The 19790-nt window shown below is 42.0% G+C and overlaps 1 protein-coding gene across 1 annotated transcript in view; it reads left to right on the forward strand.

Annotated features, from left to right (window-relative positions):
* Positions 1 to 19790, forward strand: part of LOC115310468 (vacuolar protein sorting-associated protein 13) — a 178434-nt gene that overhangs the window by 112986 nt on the left and 45658 nt on the right. Inside the window, exons 48-51 of the mRNA XM_029968867.4 lie at positions 3800 to 3937; positions 5182 to 5268; positions 9669 to 9773; positions 13582 to 13683. Of these exons, the coding sequence (XP_029824727.2) occupies positions 3800 to 3937; positions 5182 to 5268; positions 9669 to 9773; positions 13582 to 13683 (432 nt within the window). The remainder of the gene's footprint in view (positions 1 to 3799; positions 3938 to 5181; positions 5269 to 9668; positions 9774 to 13581; positions 13684 to 19790) is intronic.

Here is a 19790-nt window from a genome sequence, read left to right on the forward strand (position 1 = left end):
AACGGCTCCAGCGCAGATTAGTCGTAATTTCAGTTTCGCTTGCTCCCTCTTTTAAATCAAGGCTCTCTAAAAAAGGATAGATAGACGGAAAAATGGATGCATAGCAGCAGTTGGACGGTGACTTGTGCCTCCTAACCACATTGTTTTTCTCTTACTTCAGATTATATTGTTTAAGCCTGTTTACTCAGTTTTAACACCTATCTGTTTATTTATGTGAAATAAAATCCCGGGTGCCCTTTTTCTTCGTTAAAATGTAGACCAAATATCGCAAAATGCCCCTTTTCTGAGATACTGTATTTACTCGCACAATGAACGCACTCGCGTAATGAACGCACCCCCAAGTCGGCTCTCAAAATTTCGACTTTTTTTTTTTTTTTTTTTTTTTTCATTTGCGTATTAAAGGCACTCCCAACTGGGACGTCAAAATTTTGACCCTCTCCCCCCACGCGGGCGAAATGAACGCACTTTTCTATCCTGGTGCAGCAAGGTCGCGAATGCATGGCATCCTGGGCGAACAAAACGCCTTACAAAAGGCGTTAAAAAAATAAAAAAAGATCCAAGGGAAGCAAAAAAAAAAAAAACATGGAGAGGAGTTTTTTTTTTTTTTGCACAGCGCAGTCTGGATTCTGTGTTTGCGCTCCGCGCTCAAGGAGATAAGAAAGATAAGCGGAGAAGCCCTCGCCTAAGCAAACAAAACAACTTGCAAAAGGCGGCAAAAAAAAACAAACACGGAACTAAGAAAAAAAAAAAGAACTTTTTTATTTCTTTTTCTTTTTTGCACAGCGCAGTTTGGTTAGGGGGTCGCGTGCAGCCCGCAAGGAGGTAAGAAAGAGAAGCGGAGAAGCCCTAGCCTAAGCAACACCTAAGCAACCAAAACAGCTTCGACAAAAAAAAAAAAAAGAAAAAAAAGCAGGGAATTAAGAGAAAAAAAATAAAAAAGCTTTTTTTCCTTTTTTTTTTTTTTTTTTTTGCACAGGGCAGTTTGGTTACCGGGTCGGCGCGAAGAGATAAGAGTTAAGTCGATTTTTCAGGATAAAGGATAAAAGGTCCGTTCCTTAGGTGAATAAATACCCACGCAAAAATGTTAATTTTACGCCCCAACTTTGCATTGATTGTTCGGAAAAAAAAGTGTGTTCATTCTGCGAGTAAATATGGTATACAAATATTTTTAAAAAGTCGCCCTTTTAGGTTGTGCTTTTAGCGAGAAAAAAAAGCACACGTGGCTGTATCTTTGTTGTTGTTTTTTGTGACGTTTAGGGTAGATAGATTGTTTGCACCATAAAATTGGATCTTTAGTGCCCAACGTCCGACAGCAACTGCTTTTTTTTCACCAGAACTTTTTTACATTTTAGCTTTTGTTTCGTACAACATGCATATTCTGCACCAGGCCTATACATGGCTTGCACGTGACGTCATTCAACAGGCGCTACGATGACCACCAGAGAGGAGGGCGAGAAGAAGCTCCGCACTTATCAGGGCCCCCTTTTGTGCCGCCCTGATTTGCCCAGTCGTCGCTATTCTCCCCCCAGAAGATTAAAAAAGATTAGCCCGTCACTCAAAATTCTTACAAAAGCAGCTTGCCTCTCCTCCTCTTACATGGAGGCCAAAAATATGCGACGTGACGTCAGTGCAACCTATGTATACTCTGCACATATAATAATCTCATTCGCAGCACTATTCGAAAAATTCCTACAAATAAAATCACTGTTCAATATTCTATTCAATATTCAGCTTTTTTTGTTTTTTGATTTGATTCGGTATTCGATTCGAAAACTACTATTCGGTATTCGCACACCCATAGTAATTTGTCATTAGTATCTAGACTTCACAAAAAAAATTTTTGATGTATTTTATTGTGTCATGGGTGCACTGCATGTAGCATTGATTTGTTCAGTGTCGTATGCTGATGTCCTATTGTTTAATTATCAGTGCATATCTGGTATTATAAAGCTGCATTTGTGTTTATTAAAATGCCAACTTGCACACTCATTTTACATAATAAGAGGTGTTCTTTTGCATGTCCTTTTACTGTGGAAATGCGGTAGAGTGAGGAACCTATGTATAACCTCCAACCAGTGCGTGTAGACACCATAAAAGCTGGGCAGATACCGTGTGGCAAAATGTTTTTGCAAGCCAATAACACGGTCGACTTGCAATCAACCTTTGCGCATCAAAGACATATATTTTGTAGAATGTGTGCTTCAATTCTGCCAAACCATGAAAGAAGGCCATACTTGTCAAAGGTGAATACATATGGATTATTAACAAGCTGTTTCAATAGCCACTCCAAGGGACATCGACTTCATAATTGCTTTGTTCTGCCACTGATGATGCTGGCAATTCAAAGTGTTGTTGAGAAGCAACAAGATAATTTCGATACAAGCTCCTTTTTTTTTTTTTTTTTTGTTCCCCCAAGGTCATGCATAAGAAGGCCAAGCCAGCTTTGAGTAATGGTGCAAAGCTGATAGCATTTATTTTAGAGCAGCGTGAATTTTGTGGGAGAAAGTTGCCTTACGCCACAATATTGGTCAACACAGTTGTTTTATATACTGTAAACGACTTATTTTTTTGCGGGCTCAATATTTCGCGATTTAGGTCAAAGCTGAAGTTTTTTAATAATTAGTTGGTTCTAATTTTCGCGACCCGGTGGGATCTCAATATAAATTTCAATGTGTTTACATTTTACCGAAATTGTTTGTGGGACCTATTTTTCGTGAATTTTAGGCGATTTGCGAAATTCGCGAAAGTTGGGTCCTCGCAAAAATTAAGTCGTTTAAGCGCGAGACACATGCATGAAAAATCCATCCAATCCGACGTCCGATCCGGCAATACGACTGCCTGATCCGAAAAGTTTGGTCGCTTCAGACATCGGATCGGCAATCCGACGTGCCTCCAACGCGCCAGATAGTTTCACGCAGCGGACGGATTGTCGGATGCGTCCAGCCAATGACAGCACAGGTAGCACGAGCGTCATGATGACGTACTGTGTCTGGCGGGATGAACAAGAAAACGGGACAGGCGACGGGAAGCCGGACGCGTGGATCCCGCTGACCCATTCGAAAAAGACGGCCCCGGCAAAAAATGCACGCGCTAGCGAGAACAAGCTCCTAACTTCGCTCATGCGAGCTAAACCGTCAATCTGGGACCAGAGATCTATGAACGCGGACCTCCGCTGGAGTGCTTGGATCTCCTGGGCGGAGCCGAACGGATCGTCGAGTCGCATGCAAGGTCGGAAGCGTGTGTCTCAAACTGTCGCGTGCGGCAATTTGGAGTGCCGTTCGGACTGTCGGATCGGATGATTCTGCCGTCCATATGTCTCGTGCTTTACAGTATCCTCTGAGCGCAAATTTATATAACATCAATTCAAATTCTTGCTTTTACCCGCATCTAAAGTTTTCTCAAATTTTCTCAGGGCTGCATGGTCAATATAAAGCAAAAATAATGCCACATTTGGATACTTTTAGCTTCTCTACACTGCAAATGTAATTTCAGTGGCTAACATTCTTTTTTCCAATAGACCTTTTTTTTTTAAGGTAATATGGTGTGATCCACTTATAACGACACCACATATAACGATGTTCCACTTATAATGATGAGTTTCTACAGTTTCTAGACCAGAAATAATCAGTTTCTAGTCCAGATACCATGATAGTCGGTTGTAATGTTTGAAATTTTGGGTTTTCTCATTGTTATAAGTGGATTGCACTGTATGCTTTTGGCATGATATATGAATATCTGTAATAGTTTATTGCAGCATGGTTCAGTAGAAGGTGCCTGGCATTGCTTTTACTTGTTGCAGGTGGCGGGTGAAAAGGAACCAGTAAAGTATGACGAAAGTTCAGGCAAAGGCTCGACCATGACGCTCCACAGCATTCAGCTCCACCCAACCGTACTTGTGCGAAACCTGCTGCCGTGCAGGCTTTACCTCAAAATGGAAGTGGGTCTCCTTTTTTTTCTTTGGCCTCTGCTTTGAATGGTATCATTAAAAACGATTCATACTAATAAGAATTGGATCCAAACCCCAAGCTACAAGAGATTGATGTGCCATTCAACCAGTGGCATAGCCAGGTTGAATGGTTGAACCTTGTGAAGCTTAAACCCCCCCCCCCCTTAAAATCATTCCAGCCGACCCTATAACATACGCACATGCATTTTCCCCCTCCCCTCCCCCACTCAAAGTCGTGCACATTCCAGCCACCAAACCCCCCCCCCCCCCCCCCCCCAAAAAAAAAAGGAAAAGAAAAACACCTGGCTACATCATCGCATTCAACAGTCCCTTCTTTGTTGGAAGGAATTGCTATAACTGTGTGGCATTAGATTCATGTACCTAGGGGGTTGAACCCTAGCTGGGGAAGCTGTGAGGAATATTGTTTCTGTAACCAGAACTCTTCAAAAACAATAGATGTGTGCTTTTGTTTAAAAAATAGCGAAGCTACCGTGTGACCTTAGCGCTTAGGCCTATGCTGCTTATTTGTAAACTGTACATATGGTCTACAAAACCAAGTGGCATTAGGATTAATATTGTACATCTGGATAATCAAAGCCTTCATGTAACAAAGCTTTTAAGCCTTTTGAATGACTGTTATATCAATAAAAAGATGCTTATTTTCAATATCTTGTTTCTTGATACCTGAATGTCTTCTTAGATACTACAGTTAAACCTCGATGTAGCGAAGTCACCGGGACCCCCCAATTATTTCGTTAAATCGGGAACTTCGTAAAGTCGAGAAAGACATTCTTCGGGATAGGCTGCACGGGGAATCTGAATTTGTTCATTAAATCGGGAAACTCGTAAAATCGGGTTTCGTTATATTGAGGTTCAACTGTATAAAGTTCTTCTACGTTTGGGTAAATGCAGCAACTTTCCCAACTGGGTATCCTGGTTACCTGTAAAGTTTTCATTGGGATAGATAATATTTCTCACCTATCCTAATCTAGAATTGTGCAGTAGTAATGGACTCCTGTACGCATGCACCCTTCGTGTGCATAGCAATTCCCATACATCCTCTTATAACATTGTGAACTATCCCTGATTTTCATTTGTGGTAGGTTATTGTGAAAGGGGAATTTAGCTGGTGTTAGCGATGCACTCGCTAACTTTAAAAGTTAGAGTGTCTGCAGCTCAATAGAATTGCCAGTCATTGAATCAAACAAAGTTGTACTTTTGTTTTGTTTTGCAAGAACACAAGCAAGTTGTTCTGTTTGGAAGCTGGCCAGGGTGTGGAGCTTTGGAATGCAGAAGTTGGGAACTCTGTCCTGCAGCTCAAGGTAACTCTTCCTTTACCCTGCTGGGACTTGGTGACATAGTACCTTCAACCTCTTTATTATCGAACCTGGGAAGGCTCTGGAGCACCGCGGGATGGTTCTTTGTCAGGCGCAAATCTATCGTATCCACTCATTATTGCGTACCACCATCTGCTTACTGACACAACTTTACTTTCCTTAAACCTCCTAATAGATCATCTCATCGAACCACTAACAGTAAGAGTTTTCAACACCTCACTGGGTCAACCAACGCGTTTATTAACTCAGTTGTACCACGTGGCATCCGCGCATGGAACGACCTTCCTGAATCCATAGTCACCATTGCCGAGACTACACTGTTCCGTGCTAAACTTGAATCTTACTTTCTAACCAATGCGCTTCCGATAAGTTCTGTTTCTGTGTAACTTGACAACTTTTTATGTTAGTCCAGTGTTTTTGTTATTGTTTTTATTTTTCGAAATTTGTACTTAGCTGGGTTTTTATTGTATCCTGTGCCTACATGACAACTTTGTGTGAGACTGTATGTGCGTTTGTTCTATTTTCTCTTCTGAATTTATGTGTATAATACCCCCCTTACTCAATGCTCTGGAAAAGAGCCTGTAAGGTATTGTGAATAAATAAATAAATGAATAAACAAACTTATTTCTCATTTTTTTGTGTGTCGCAAAGTGCAAAGGTAGCAGAAGCTAGTTGGAGGAACTCAACAAGGTGTGTACCGTATTTATTCGAATATAGGTCGACCTTTTTTTTTTTCGGAAATGTCAAAAATTAAGGGTCGACCTATATATCCTGACCAAAGAATTTCGACCTAATTCGCAACCAAAATCTGAAACCCTACCGAGGGTATGGAGCTATCATTCACCTAGCCGGCGTCCCGGTAGAGCCGCGCGGCTTCTTGTTTCAAAAAGCTTTTGATGCACAAAAACAACCGAACAGCAGCAGCCGACAGCGACAGCCCGTGTCCGCCGGCTACGGCTCTCGCGCACATTCCTCGGGCGTCGAGTTTCGCCATCACGCCTGTAGGGTTCCCCTCGCTGGGCAAGGGGGAACGGGAGGGAGAGGAACGCGATGCGCCAAGCACTTTGCCCTCCTATGCGCTCCATTCCTCTCTCCCTCGCAAACGCACAAACAAAACAAAAAAAAAACAACAACAAAAACAAAAAAACAACAAGAAAACAAAAGAAAAAAAAAAAAAAACGGGGGTACTTTCGTTTGTTTTTTTCGGCGGGTCGCGTGTTGCTCACGGGGCTGGCAGCGTTGCTCGTGTCTTTGTGTTTGATCTTTCGTCGCTCGCCCGTCTCCACCTTCTTTCGTTTCTTCTTGTCTTCATCGCGTGTTGCTCACGGGGCTGGCAGCGTTGCTCGTGTCTTTGTGTTTGATCTTTCGTCGCTCGCCCGTCTCCACCTTCTTTCGTTTCTTCTTGTCTTCATTCATTTTACAACGGTGTCAGTGAGGTTTTGTTGCCAATTTGCTGACTAAGCTGACTAAGCTTTTTTGACATCGCCTGTGTGATTTAGCTGAGAGTGCTGTAAATAAAGGTTTGTTTCTTTTGCCCTAACTTTCCCCGGGAGGCACTCACTTGATCGAATGACGTTTTAGCGAACGCCCACGTTTCATCGAATGACACTTTAGCGAATAGTCGGACGCCGCGAAGCGGCGTTTTCGGGTGGGCCAAATGAGTTCATATTTTTGTAATGAGTTGCCGCAGACTGTCGCCGCGAAGCGGCGTAAAGCGCAGCGCGACGGATGGGTTAACGCGCGCCCCCGTTATTCGCTAAAACGACCATTCGCTCAAATGTCGCCGTTCGCTAAAATGTCATTCGCTCTTGTGACCTTAAAAAAAAAAAAAAAAAAAAGAAAGGTCGATTTATATTTGAATTATTTTTTTTTATTCTCGGTGGGCTCGATAAATAGGGGTCGACCTATTTTCGTGGTCGACCTATTTTCGGGTAAATACGGTAGTTGGGCTAGTTTGTTGGTCATGTTGAAATGGTATTAAAACAGTGCAAAAAAAGACAGAGGACCAGTGGAAGGAAAACGCAAAAACAAACTCGAAAAGAAGTCTCTCAAGCCTCAGAATGATAGCCAGTGTTTTGTTAAGAGACTTACCTCTGAAGAAACTAAGCACCTTGAGGACTCGTCCCACTTAGACGACAAACATCAAACATTCCTTTGTCATCTACTAATCACAAAAGAACATGTTTGAGAATAATCACTAAGAATATCGCTCTAGGGCTCAAGAAGCTCACTTGTTTTTTTTTTTGCGGACAGAAATTGGTGTCTGTCACTCTAGTGGTGCAAGATAATTAGCGATATGTCGATGGCTATTCGAAGGCTTCAGAGAAGTTCTCTTTCGAGTTTTTTATTTTGAAGTTTTGATCGTGAACGTTTGAGTCACTGTGATGGCTACAGAATACTAGTTGTAGAGTTATAAGACAATTCTAGAAATCCTGATAAACTCCAAGTTTGACAAGCATGATGGTGGTTCTGCACAACTTTTTGAACAAGACGGTGATTTGAGTGATAGAAAACTTTAGACGTCTCGGCTGTACAGTGCTGTTGAGCACCATCAACACAGACAGGAAAGCCACCAGCTTGATTGAAGTGGTGAGCTTGGAGATTTTCAGATATTGACATTTTATGTTTGCTTGGTGTTACAGCATTAGGGGAGACAATTCCCAGAAAAAACAATTTCAGCAAAAAACTTTGATTTTGAAACATGCCATATTTACATTCACCGACATCTTGAGAGCATTCCCAGAAAGTTTCATTAGTTTACCCTGCATAGTTAATTTTTTTATAAGTTATTTTCAGTCTACCAAGGCTAAAGAAAAGGTAGAGGTCGGAGCACTTTGAACACATTTTTCTCCATTCTATTTTTGGTATAAATTTCACTTTAGGAAAACTATTGTTTGTTGATGGGACAAAAGGAGAGACTCACTCATTGTTTTTCCTTACTGAAATTTAAGGGCAATGCAACTGTGACATTGTTTTTTTTTTACTTTGTGGATGTCTTTTATTAAAGATGTCAAGATTTTGTCGACGACATAAAAGGCAAAACTTTATTAGATTTTTCAATGCGGTGTTAGCATAAAATGAATTACTTATTGGGAATTCTGTTTTCACAGTGCTCTCTAGGCATTCTGCTGCAGATATAGTGAAGAAAATCGTTGGATTTTACATTAGTTTTCTAACAGTAGTTTTTCTAAACAAAGTCAGTGTGTTTCTGATAAAAACAACTCTAATTACTCTTACAATTCATGTCCACAGATGCAACTTTGCACTGCCTTCTGCCTCGCAACTGCCAGTATACACTGTATCGTTCATACTAAGCCAAATGTTCAAAAGTGGACTCTCTTGGGTAGCGTCCCCCCTTAAGTTGATTTTTTAAAGGTCCCATGAAACGAATTTTGGGCTGGAATGAATCAATTTAGATTGGGATTTTACTAATAGCACATCGTTCAGTGGGCCAAAAAAAAAAAAAGGTAGAAAGTCAAAAGCCTGATTGTTGGTATAAAAATTTGAATGCACAGTGGACTGTTTTGTACCTCCTTCCCTTTGTAAGCTCTCTGCCTTTTCACTGTCTTACATCCGCGGTCCCCGAAGCGCGTCACCAGGTCCAAACGCACGTCACACGACACCGGACCTCACTTATTCCCTTCACCCTTAAGCTGACATTGCGGTGGAAGCTATGCGCTTGCCGGACTAATCAGCCGCCTCCCTTTCATCACCTGACCTCATTCTCTGCACGCCGGTATGCGGGGAGGTGTGTGATCACGTGGCAAAAGTGTGGCTGGCCCAACGAGCACGTAGCTTCCACAGCACTGTCAGCTTCCGGGTGAACGGGGTGGGGAAAGCAACTTTTGTCTGAATTTTGAGCAACGGGCTAATCTTCTAGGGGGACAATGGCTGTGTCTGGGTACACAAACAAAACTCCGAGCAAGAGGGGACTCCTCCCTTTCCGTCTTCTTGAACTGTTTGGTACAATGTGCGATTTATGAGTTGAGGAAGAAAGCTAATAGGAAAAAGTAAAAAAATTGTTTCATGACTCCTTTAAGATTACTATTGCAGAAGTTTTAACGAGTTTGGTTTATATGAAAGTTATCTTTTTAATTTAAAAGGGAGGAAACGCTGTGTTTGGTTCTGTGTTGGCAACTCGCACTTCATTTTTATTATCATTACCAGACTATTCCTCGCAATCGGTTTGCTATTGCATGTTTAATTTTGTTTGTTGTTTTGAGAAAAAAGGTGTTCTGGCTTGGAACGTTGACTCAAATGGTCGTTCTTCCTATGGAGTTACCAAGGGCACCACAGTTGGCTTCGAGGCTAAAAGTGTAGATAGGCCAATAATTATTTCTGTTGAAAGAAGGAAAACAGGCTAAATCTAGGTTTATTTCTTGCAGTTGCTGGAATATAGGAACCTTGAGTGGAACTGCTCCATGGATTTGACATCTGACTTGGAGGAACTTCCTGTGTTGATTTTTGAAACGAGTGATGGTGCCCAAATGGTAAGCTTGCTGTGAAGAAAGTGGAATGTGGCACCTTGCAAGGCATTATGTTGTAAATACACCAGAAAATACCAAGCATCTGCGGTATTTAGGGGTATATTTACGGTACAGCATCTTACGGTATACAGGGTGCTTTTTTACGTGGTCCAGATTTTTCTAGAAAAAGCCGTGAAATCACACCAATCTGGTCAGTGCAGGTAAGTTATACGGCCAAGGGACATAATATAGGAAGCTAATTGTCACAATACGTCGGATAATGGCACAGAATTCGTTCATGAACTTTTTAAGTAGTAAAAATAAACATATGGCTCCGGTTAGAAACTTGCTCAGTGTATTTCAAAAACCACTAAATCGGCAAATTTTTGGAAAGATCTTAAGTATGTGGGAAGCAGAGGGGTGCGCTAAAGTTGCCACTGATGGAGCCGGCGGAAGGCTGATAATGCGAAAATGTGGACAATAATCTTATCATCTGCATTCTTGCAACGCCAGCCTTTCACCTGCTCCATGAGTAGCAACTTTAGCGCACCGCTTGGATTTAGTGCTTTCCAATGACACTGAGCAAGTTTCGAACTGGAACCATATGTTTACTTTCATTAATTAAAAAGTTAACTAAGAAATTCTAGTTAAAGGGACCATGAAATGATTTTAAAATCGAATTTCATCCACCGCACGTCGTAAAAGGTGTGAAAAGAAACACAAAACTAGGGAGCCAAAAAAAATTATTTGCTATAGAACTTTTAAAAGAAAACTGGACTCTTTTGCGCCTTCCTTCCTTCGCCTGTTCACTACGATGCATCCGCGGAAATGGAGCACGTCAGCCAAATCCAGGTCGCCTATTGGGTAAGAGCCTACCTCACCAGCACCGCGATCGTAAACAATAAATAGCCGGCGAATGTTTCCTAAAAGTTTTGTTAAATAATATTCAGATCCACATTTTGTAGCATAATTGGAGATGTGTGGCGAAAATTGCAAAATTTGATAATGCTGAGAGCCAGGCGCCATCTATCGTGTGGTAAACGAAGCAACCACTGCGCGTGCGCAGTAGGGCAGGGCCGAGTTCAGAACGGTTATTTTTTTTTGGTTTCCTTCCTCTCAGAACTCTGACTGACTGAACGTTTGTTTTTCTACGTCTTCATCTCGCGCGTGCCGACTTCAAGCAGCAAGAAAAAAATGTACTTAAAACAGACCACGACGAACAAGAACGCTGGATCCACAAACACCCGAGAAGAGCGACAACAGCCGCGAATCCCGCTCCTACGAAATAGGCCTAGCAGGCACTCCGACTCGGCGCAGCGTTGCTTCGTCGCAAGACCGTCTGTCTGCCTACGACCGGCTGGCGTGCTGAATGGAATATGCCCGCGCTACCCTTGTGGACCCTTCCCGTATTATAGTTTGATCGCTGACCTCAATTTTAGGTTAAGAGGTGAGGTCAATCTCTTCCCCTTGTTTTCCGAGGCAGGGTTGACGAACACTCGTCGAAAAGGGACCCTCGTCAATTCTCTCTTCTTGTTTTGTGTGATATAGAGCTGAAATAAACGCTGTATGGATTACCTTCGTAACACGGTATGTACACTTTATTATTGGTATGCCATTTTTATTCTGACAGACTGCACGTCACTGTCGAGCTGTAACAGTTCGTGGGAGGTATACGCGCAATACCGGTCCAACCTTTCTTTGCCGAGTGTCGCGTCAGTATCGAGTTGCAATCGTAAAAGATTGGTCCCGAAGCGCTTACCAACAGCGCGAATACAGCACTTCCATCAAACGCGCGCGTCCGCTCCGAGTGTGAACAGGTATTTACGTGGCTCTTGCTGACACTCGTAGTTCAAACGTATCTTTTTTAACGTCGGCTCGCTCCTGCATCTCCGAGACCGCGAAAAACGCCGCGGCAATTTGTTTCCATCTACGTCGCTTTGCAAACGACTGACACTGGCCGCCTTTTACCAGCAATGACAGTTTGGTTCACTTCTGGAGTCTTCACCGGAAGACTCGCTGCACTTCCCAACAGGCATAACGGCGTATGGGACTAGTCCCATGCTGTCGCTGTAGCGCAACGTATCATTGAATTTCGCTCAGCTGCGATGCGGCGATGAGAGGCGCCGATTCAGAAAATACGTCGGTGACATCGGCGCAGTAAAACCTACCGGCACACCCCAACTCGTCGCCGCTAACGCTCCCATCTCCAACTGCCGAGAGAACTTCCGGTTCCGGAAGCAGCGTACGTCACGGCTTGTTTTGCGGTCAAGAAAAAGTCGATATTTCATTAATTTTTTGTGTACAAGTTAATAAACCGAGACGAAAACGGATGCCTGTTCGGCATTCAGTGAACATTGACGGTTTAATGTAAAAGTTATCTAGAAAAAGTAAAAAAGTCATTTCATGGTCCCTTTAATTTTGTTACGTATCGTGATGATTATGTCCCCCAGGTCATAAACTCGCCTACACAAACAACACTACCGTAGAATACCGGGCAAGCGCCCACTCAAAATTTAGAAATAATTGCGAGAGAATGGGGGATGGGCGCTTGTCCGGTCATCAGTTTTACATATAAATGTACTGCACATATTTCCTCAGATCTTACAAATTTGGTAATGGGCGCTTAATGTGGACTGGGTGGATGCGCGGTATTCTACGGTAGTGTAGCTTTCATAACTATTTTCTTTTTTTAGAAAAATTTAGAGCCTTTAAAACAAAACATCCTGTGTAGTATAATATGGTTGCAATAAGTGTCTGCCACCCACTTTTGAAGCATTTGGAAAATAGGCAAATGACGTATCAAGCGCCCACCCCAGCAAACGTCCGAGCCCACCATGCTAAGCGAGGTGCTCTTTTGCATCAACTGCTCACTCCAAGAAGCTGGTGCAAAGCGGTAAAGCTTGACACGAGAGCACCGGCTTAAAACGGGCTTGGCGAGAGCGGCGCGGCTGCTTTAGAAATTCTAAGTTGAAATCAAAATTAAATTGAAAAAAACCTGTTTGGCTTCTATATTGTTCCATCGAATCAAACTAGGGCCTGTCCTTTCAAGAACCCCTTCTGTTTATGTGGTCTCGAGCCTGACGAGTGCCCATCCCCATTTTTACAGCGCCAGCTGTCACGGGCTCTTCCCACCCCTGAAAACGGCGTCCATTGTTGATGTCGTAGTTGTGGATGTGGTTGATGTAGTAGTTGGCGATGTATGGCGTCCGTCGTCGATGTTGCCAAATCCAAGAAAAAGATTGTCTGTCGCCTGGGAAAAGAAATAACTGGTAACAATATGCCGTCGTAGTACTGTCAACGCTAAGAGCTTGTGCCGGAGACATGCTTTCATGTGCTTTTGATCAAAAAAGCAATAAAAGCGTTCGGAACAAAATGGTCAAATGTCTGTTTTGTTCCGAACATTTTTGTTCACGCACCCTACAGTGCGTGAACGCGACACCAATGCACGACAACTTTGCCGTGACGTGTCGCAGGTATCGCTGTGACTGTACTGTGGAATAACGCGGGACTGATAAATTTTTTATGATTATCGCCAACTTTTTTGCGGTGGTGCTGTTTGGTAATGCACGGTAAGCTTTGCAGGACAGGTCAAGGGGATCAGGATATTGGTCTCGCATGAGCTTGGGCTTACATGTGTAGGGTGAATGAGCATAAGGGTACACAAATACATAGTATGACATAAGCTTAACTTAGTATTGTCACATTGCCCTTGGAAGGTTGAGCATCATGGAAGTGGACACTTGCTGCTGCTCTTTTGTTTACCAGGAAAGTCAGTTCTGCAAGCTGGGCCCCTGGATGTTGTAAATTGTCTTCCCTCTTGGTTTCATTTCAGGATTTGGGCATGCATGTGGAGACAAAGAACAGCTGCTTAATTCTTGGGTTGTACTGTCCTTTCTGGATGGTCAACAAAACCACCGTGGACATCCACTACAAGGTCAGGGTCCGATGTCAAAGTGCTTTGTTTGTGTTGTTTGTGTATGCTGGATTTTGCGAATATTTTATAGCAATCCAAAATAACCCTATTAAACCTCTATTACCAAAAGTCGCATGCTCATGTTATAGATATTATCTAGGAAATGAGAGTGAGTTCTCGAAAGTTGATAAACAAGCACAGAACAGATATATAACGAATCCCAGAGAAAAGCTCACCGCAAAATCGGCAGATGCGGAGAAAAGCTCACTGGCCATTGAGCGTATGTGGAGTGAAGCCCGCCAATCTTTTTTTCTTCTTTTCATATGGAAACTCTTGGATCATCCGTAACATATATCAATTTATTTATCATTAAAATTCGTCGGCTTTGTAAAAAAGGAAATGTCCTTTTTCGTAATATTTGTTAAGCTTATTGGGTATATATTGCTCCCAAATGAACAATTTTGGGCAGTGTTTTCTGTGGTTTACTCTTTAGGCAACGAAAGCCTAACTCAATACTATGAACTTGAAGAACAGGAAAAAGTTTGAAAAGTTAATAATGCTTGCTTAAAAACTTAAAAGCAAAACTGTAAAATGCTGAAAATCTGAAAGTGCATGCGCAACAACACAGTGCCTGAAATTTTCTTTGAAGCTTTTTTTAACCTTTGAAAACAGGATAGAAAGGTCAGTAGAATATTAAGGTTTCTTTCTTCCACAGTATGGATGTTTTCTAGCCCTTTTTGCTGGTGTTTCCGCACGTTGCCTTTGTGCGACAGTGCCCTTCTATGGCAAGCCATTTGTGGCCTTCAGAACTGCACACTGTCACTGTTGTTGCTCGTGACCTATATAAGAACTAGTTTTCTGTAGGGTAGCGAGAGTGCAAACGTTATACATTATAAAAACAGCTGAAACAACGAAGACGGAGTGAAGAAAACAAACACGACAGGACGAAGCTGTTCTCGCAACTGATGTTTTTGTTGGTAAAAAGAAAGAAAAAAAAACAAAAAAGAACAGCGTAGCCAACATACTTATTTTTAATGAAGTGACAAAGTCTAATTGTGTTAAATATCCACGTGTGATGCACAATCTGCTAAGCTAAGAAAAAATAAAAAATGTGTGAGCTTTCCTTCACATTCGCTGAAAGGCCGGTGAGCTTTTCTCTGTATCTGCCAGTTTTGCAGTGAGCTTTTCTCTGCCACCCGCATAAAATTGCCTCATTCGAGAGCACTCAATACTTACCCAATTTCTCTGAGCCTCTGTAGTGTCAACATATTCTTTTCCCTTCTCCTCTTAGTGAGAGAAAGCAGACGGCCCTGACCTGCACTGGGTTCAGCATGTAGTGAAAAAATGTCCGATACATAAAAACAATTTATTTGGTTTAGTTGCACAGGAGCAGGTTTGACATGAGTGATCGGTCTTGGTGTTCTCTGTTCCAAAGCGAAGCTGATAGTACTCTGTTTACATAGACACCCGTGCCCTGTCGCGGCATACCGAGGCCAGCACCTGTTGCGAAACCGAAACTGAACATGTGTGATGTCCACAAGCATTTGCTTAGTGCTTTCATCTTTTCTTAGATTATTATTCTATGTGCCCTCGAGAATTTCTCTTTACGCTACATTTAGTTCTGAGGCAGTTTTTAAATTATAACAGTTTAGTTTTCAAGGGAGATCTGGTTGACATGTTTATGGCCTTTTTAATAATGAGAAGTGAGTCTTTACCACCCAGTGTTTTTGCTTTTTTTTCATACATAGAGTACTTTTTTTTTTAGACTATCTGCCATTTGGGGGGGGGGGGGGGGGACATTATTTAAGTTTGGATTCTGGTATCTAAATGTTCTGTTCTTCACTTGTAACTCGCTGTTCTATATTAGTTGGGAGGCTTTGGTGGTTTAACGTCACGTATTTGGTGAAGTATCGATGCAAGATGGTCTAGTAGCCTGAAATGGTTTACTATTTGTCTCGCATCTGATCAGAGAATAATGATTGAACTCCCGGTCATCCAAGAAAGAAAGGGTGCTCATCATCAATTAAATAAATATGACAGCCCCTACATAAAGGGGAGCTTTGTCCCAACTAAAGTCCTTAAGAGGCTCGTAAGTATTTGCCAGATAAGCTTGGTCAGACATTGCAAACCATTGAGCTCGTTAAATGTTTGCATTAACCGCAACTTCTTAATTATTTGAAATACATTCCTTAAATTTGAACAGTGATTTCTTTTCATTTTTTAAATAAAAAATTTAGGAAGTTCAGCTTTTGCACTTGGTTAAACTTTTTGTAAAAAAATGTTAAAAAACAGCTGCAGTAGTTAATTTTTTTTTTTTCCCGTTTGAAATGCTTAGAGAGGAAAGTATTTGTTACATTGTCAGCCTTGTAATTCTCATTCTAAAAAAAGGTAATGACATGCTAATTAAATAAGTTAGATTACTCTTGGTAGGGAGTCTTCATAGACATCCCATGTTTTATAAGTTTTAAAGCCTTAATAATTCTAAAAATAAATTTTTAATCATAATTTATGTCTGGTGACCAAGCAACTCTGTCGCCATACTCCATCTCACCTTAATGCACCTCGACTGCACAAACCCTCGTGCAGCAAGACTAACTGCCAGAGCTGTGAGCTCATGCTTCTCGCATTTGCCGTAGTGCATCTCAAAGGAAAGCTGAAGAAATTCTTGAAAAGAATAAGTTAGAGGTTAATTCTAGAGTATTTTTATCCCGTGAATCTGAATATCACGTTCGTTTTCCTCGAAGATGTAACTAAACGCGAGAAAACGCGAAAAACCTCCAACCACTCGTTACGTCGTACTAGGATATTTTGGCCGCCAAGTCCGTGTTGCTCGTGTGGGCAGTGCAGACATTGCAAGCTTGTTAGGTATATTCCCCCACACTGACACCAGTTGTGACGTCTTTTTTTACCTTTTTGAAAATAGCAAGAGTCCACATGCATAGCTTTGATAGGCGCTGAAGATGCGCAAGAGCGGAGATTCCAAAAGCTCCTGATATCATGTCACGCTCCGGGAAGGAGGGGCTTTAGCGGTACTTAAAATATGATTTTCTGCAGTCTCCGTGCACTAAATTGGAAAAATAATCTCGATATTCGTGATGCTGGAGGACTAATGAAGACGATGTAAATGTTTTTCCTCAAATACAGAACCGCTTCAGTTTCCCTTTAAGCGGTGTTGGGAAGTACTTTAAGTGCATTGTACTTAAAGTACTTCCCAACAGTACTTTAACTATGTTGTACTTTAAGTACAACATACTTAAAGTATGTTGTACTTAAAGTACTGTTCAACTACTTCAAGGAAGTTTATAATACTTGCACTTCACTTGAAGTACATTCTCTGAGTATGTACATGTACTTGTACTTAAAGAATTTTTTTCTGGTACTTTTGTAAGAAAGTGCAACTCATGACCTCAAAGCACATCCCCCAAATTTTATCTTGTTAAATTTTTGTCGCAAAATGATGCTTTGTCAACTCTGGAGCCACTTAACTTTTTCCAATCTTTACTGCCATTTCCGGAAATAACACATTCACCCCCGATTACCCTCGAAGCAATGCATACCAGTTAAAAAAAACAGGGTCTTGAACTCATCTCATCATACCAGTTAAAAAAAACAGGGTCTTGAACTCATCTAAGTTCAAGGGGGCAAGGGGGGGAGGGGGAAGAGGAGGGGAGCGCAAGGCAAATACCCCACTTCCGAAAGGATGAGAGCCAATAGGAAACGTGGGGGGAGAGAGAGAGGGGGGAGGGGGAGAGAGGAGAGGGGAGGGGCAATGTTCAACTATATTGAGGCAAAAAAAAAAAAAAAAAGGAACAAACACTGGTGTTTTAGATTGCAAAGCAGCTGACTGTCCCAGCGACACCCCAGATTTTTTAAACAAGGAACCTTGTGCTTTCTGCTTTTACAACGGAGCTGTTAAGGGCTAGTTTCCCCAGTTTTGTGTCCACGGACAAATAAATCTCGACACAACCCTCTTGCCAGCTACCGCCATCTATGAACGACGGCGGCAACCAGACAACGGGCTTGCCGGTTGTCTGGTTGCCGTCGTTGCTTATAGATGGCAGCATATAGCAAGCTCTGCTGCTCTTCCTTCTTCACCATAGTGGAAAGGCTGAAAGCTTTTGTGCATCATTTTGCCCTCTTTAGTTTTTATTTGCATACTGTAAACGACATATTTTTTCTGGGCTCAATATTTCGCGATTTAGGTCTGAACTGAAGTTTTGGAATAATTCGCGGGTTCAAATTTTCACTACACAGTGGGTTCTCAATATGGATTCCAGTGTGTTTATTGTTGAGCCCGGTTATAACGAAGTCAACGGGAATCGGAAATCCCTTCGATATATCCGGTATTTCGTTATAACCGGATTCGGTTAACGAAGTGCATAAGGGAATGGGAAATCGTGATATCTTCTCTGTAACCGCTATTTCTTTGTAACCGACTTCGTTATAACTGGTCTCGACAGTATATTTTACCGGAATTGTTCGCGGGACCTATTTTTCGCAACTTGTAGGCGATTCGTGATATTCGCAAAAATTTGGTTCTTGCGAAAATGAAGTCATTTACAATATATGACCACTTTGGGCCCACACCTGATGCGATAAAATTGTAAAACACCACCATACAACAGTACTGGCAGTTTTCAATAGAATGAGAGAAAGCTCACCATCATTGTCCTGTCGCACAATTCACTAGGCTCAACAGGCATAGCAAAAAATATCCATTCATACAGCAGCTTTCTTTTTCCTGGTGATTTTTATGGCAGCTTTATAAGAAAATGCTTTCATTTGAAAGGTATTGAGTGTTAGCTAGAAGCCCAATCTCATAGTTCTATCTTTGGCCGTAGCTCCTGGTTCTTGTAGCCGAGGTGCCTCCTTGAGCAAAGAGTTCGCACTTGTCTACCCCATAGTCAGATACTACAACCTAAGAAAGACAGTGTGAGAGGGCAAAGGGCGTGTATGAGAAAAGCCATTGTGGAAAGGAGGTCGCTGCTCTCCTCCTCAGCTTTTCTAGTTCCCGGCCTTTTACACCTCTCACTGTCTTTCTTAGGTCGTATCTTACTATAGTAGTTGTAGTTGCATTTCATTTGATTTACATGAGAAGGGGCTGAGAAGAAAATATTTAAACGATGCAATACTTCGTCCAAAAAAAAAACAGAATAGTGCAAAATTCGTGAACAGAGCAGAACTCCCTTTCAAGTGGTAATATATGGACGATATAAAATTAATATTAATAGTGCATGTGGCGCTCGAGGCATGGAAACGGGGGCTCGCAGCTGCGGGATGCTTGTAGGCCACATCCCAGAGAGTCGCGGGCCGCGTTTGAGACCCCTGGTATAGGGGAATGAGAGGGTGTCATGAAAGATTGTGTGAAGTACTTGTACTTCCTTTGAAAGATAATTGTATTCATAGTACTTTACTTCAAGTACATTGCACCCAGGCATACTCACTACTTGAAGTACTTAACCTCTCACACTTTGTAATGTACTTAAAGTACTTTTTAATGCGATCATATTATTAAGCTGCTACTCAAGGTTTCCAGCTATGTATATTCTGGCCTCCTAATGTGCAGTAGGTATGCGCAGTAGACCATTTTGTGCTTGCACCCCATTGTGCCACGCATATGCGAAGTGGCAGTATGCAGTTCTTCGCATTCGCGCCCTCTTCGAAGGACCTGACGACTTTGATTGATGTCCTAGAGGTTGTCTTCGACGTCGACCAAGACATTGTCCTTCAGGTCATCCTAGAGGTCTTTCTTGAGGTCACCCAAGAGGTTGTCCTAGAGGTTTGACTTGACATTGTCCTCGACTTTGTCCTTGAAGTTGCCCTAGAGGTTCTAGATGTCGTCTAGGACAACGTCCTAGAGTACGACATTAAGACTGATGTCTATCTAGGACGACCTTTAGGTTGATCTCAAGGCAAACAAGGATTTTGTGTCATCCTAGAGGACGATGCTAAATTTAGTGCGGAGTTTCCTCGCTAAATTTAGAGGAAAAATTGACTTCGCGACCTATGCACCAGTTCAGTTTCCCCACTAAATTTGCTGGTGTGCAACGATAAATGCTATCGCATTCATAGATAGTTTCTAGTTTCTATTAGATGTACTTTACCCAACACCACAGTTAAGGTGAAAC

The sequence above is a fragment of the Ixodes scapularis genome, unplaced genomic scaffold (genome assembly GCF_016920785.2).
Source record: "Ixodes scapularis isolate PalLabHiFi unplaced genomic scaffold, ASM1692078v2 PGA_scaffold0__279_contigs__length_252992795, whole genome shotgun sequence".
Classification (NCBI taxonomy): domain Eukaryota; kingdom Metazoa; phylum Arthropoda; class Arachnida; order Ixodida; family Ixodidae; genus Ixodes; species Ixodes scapularis.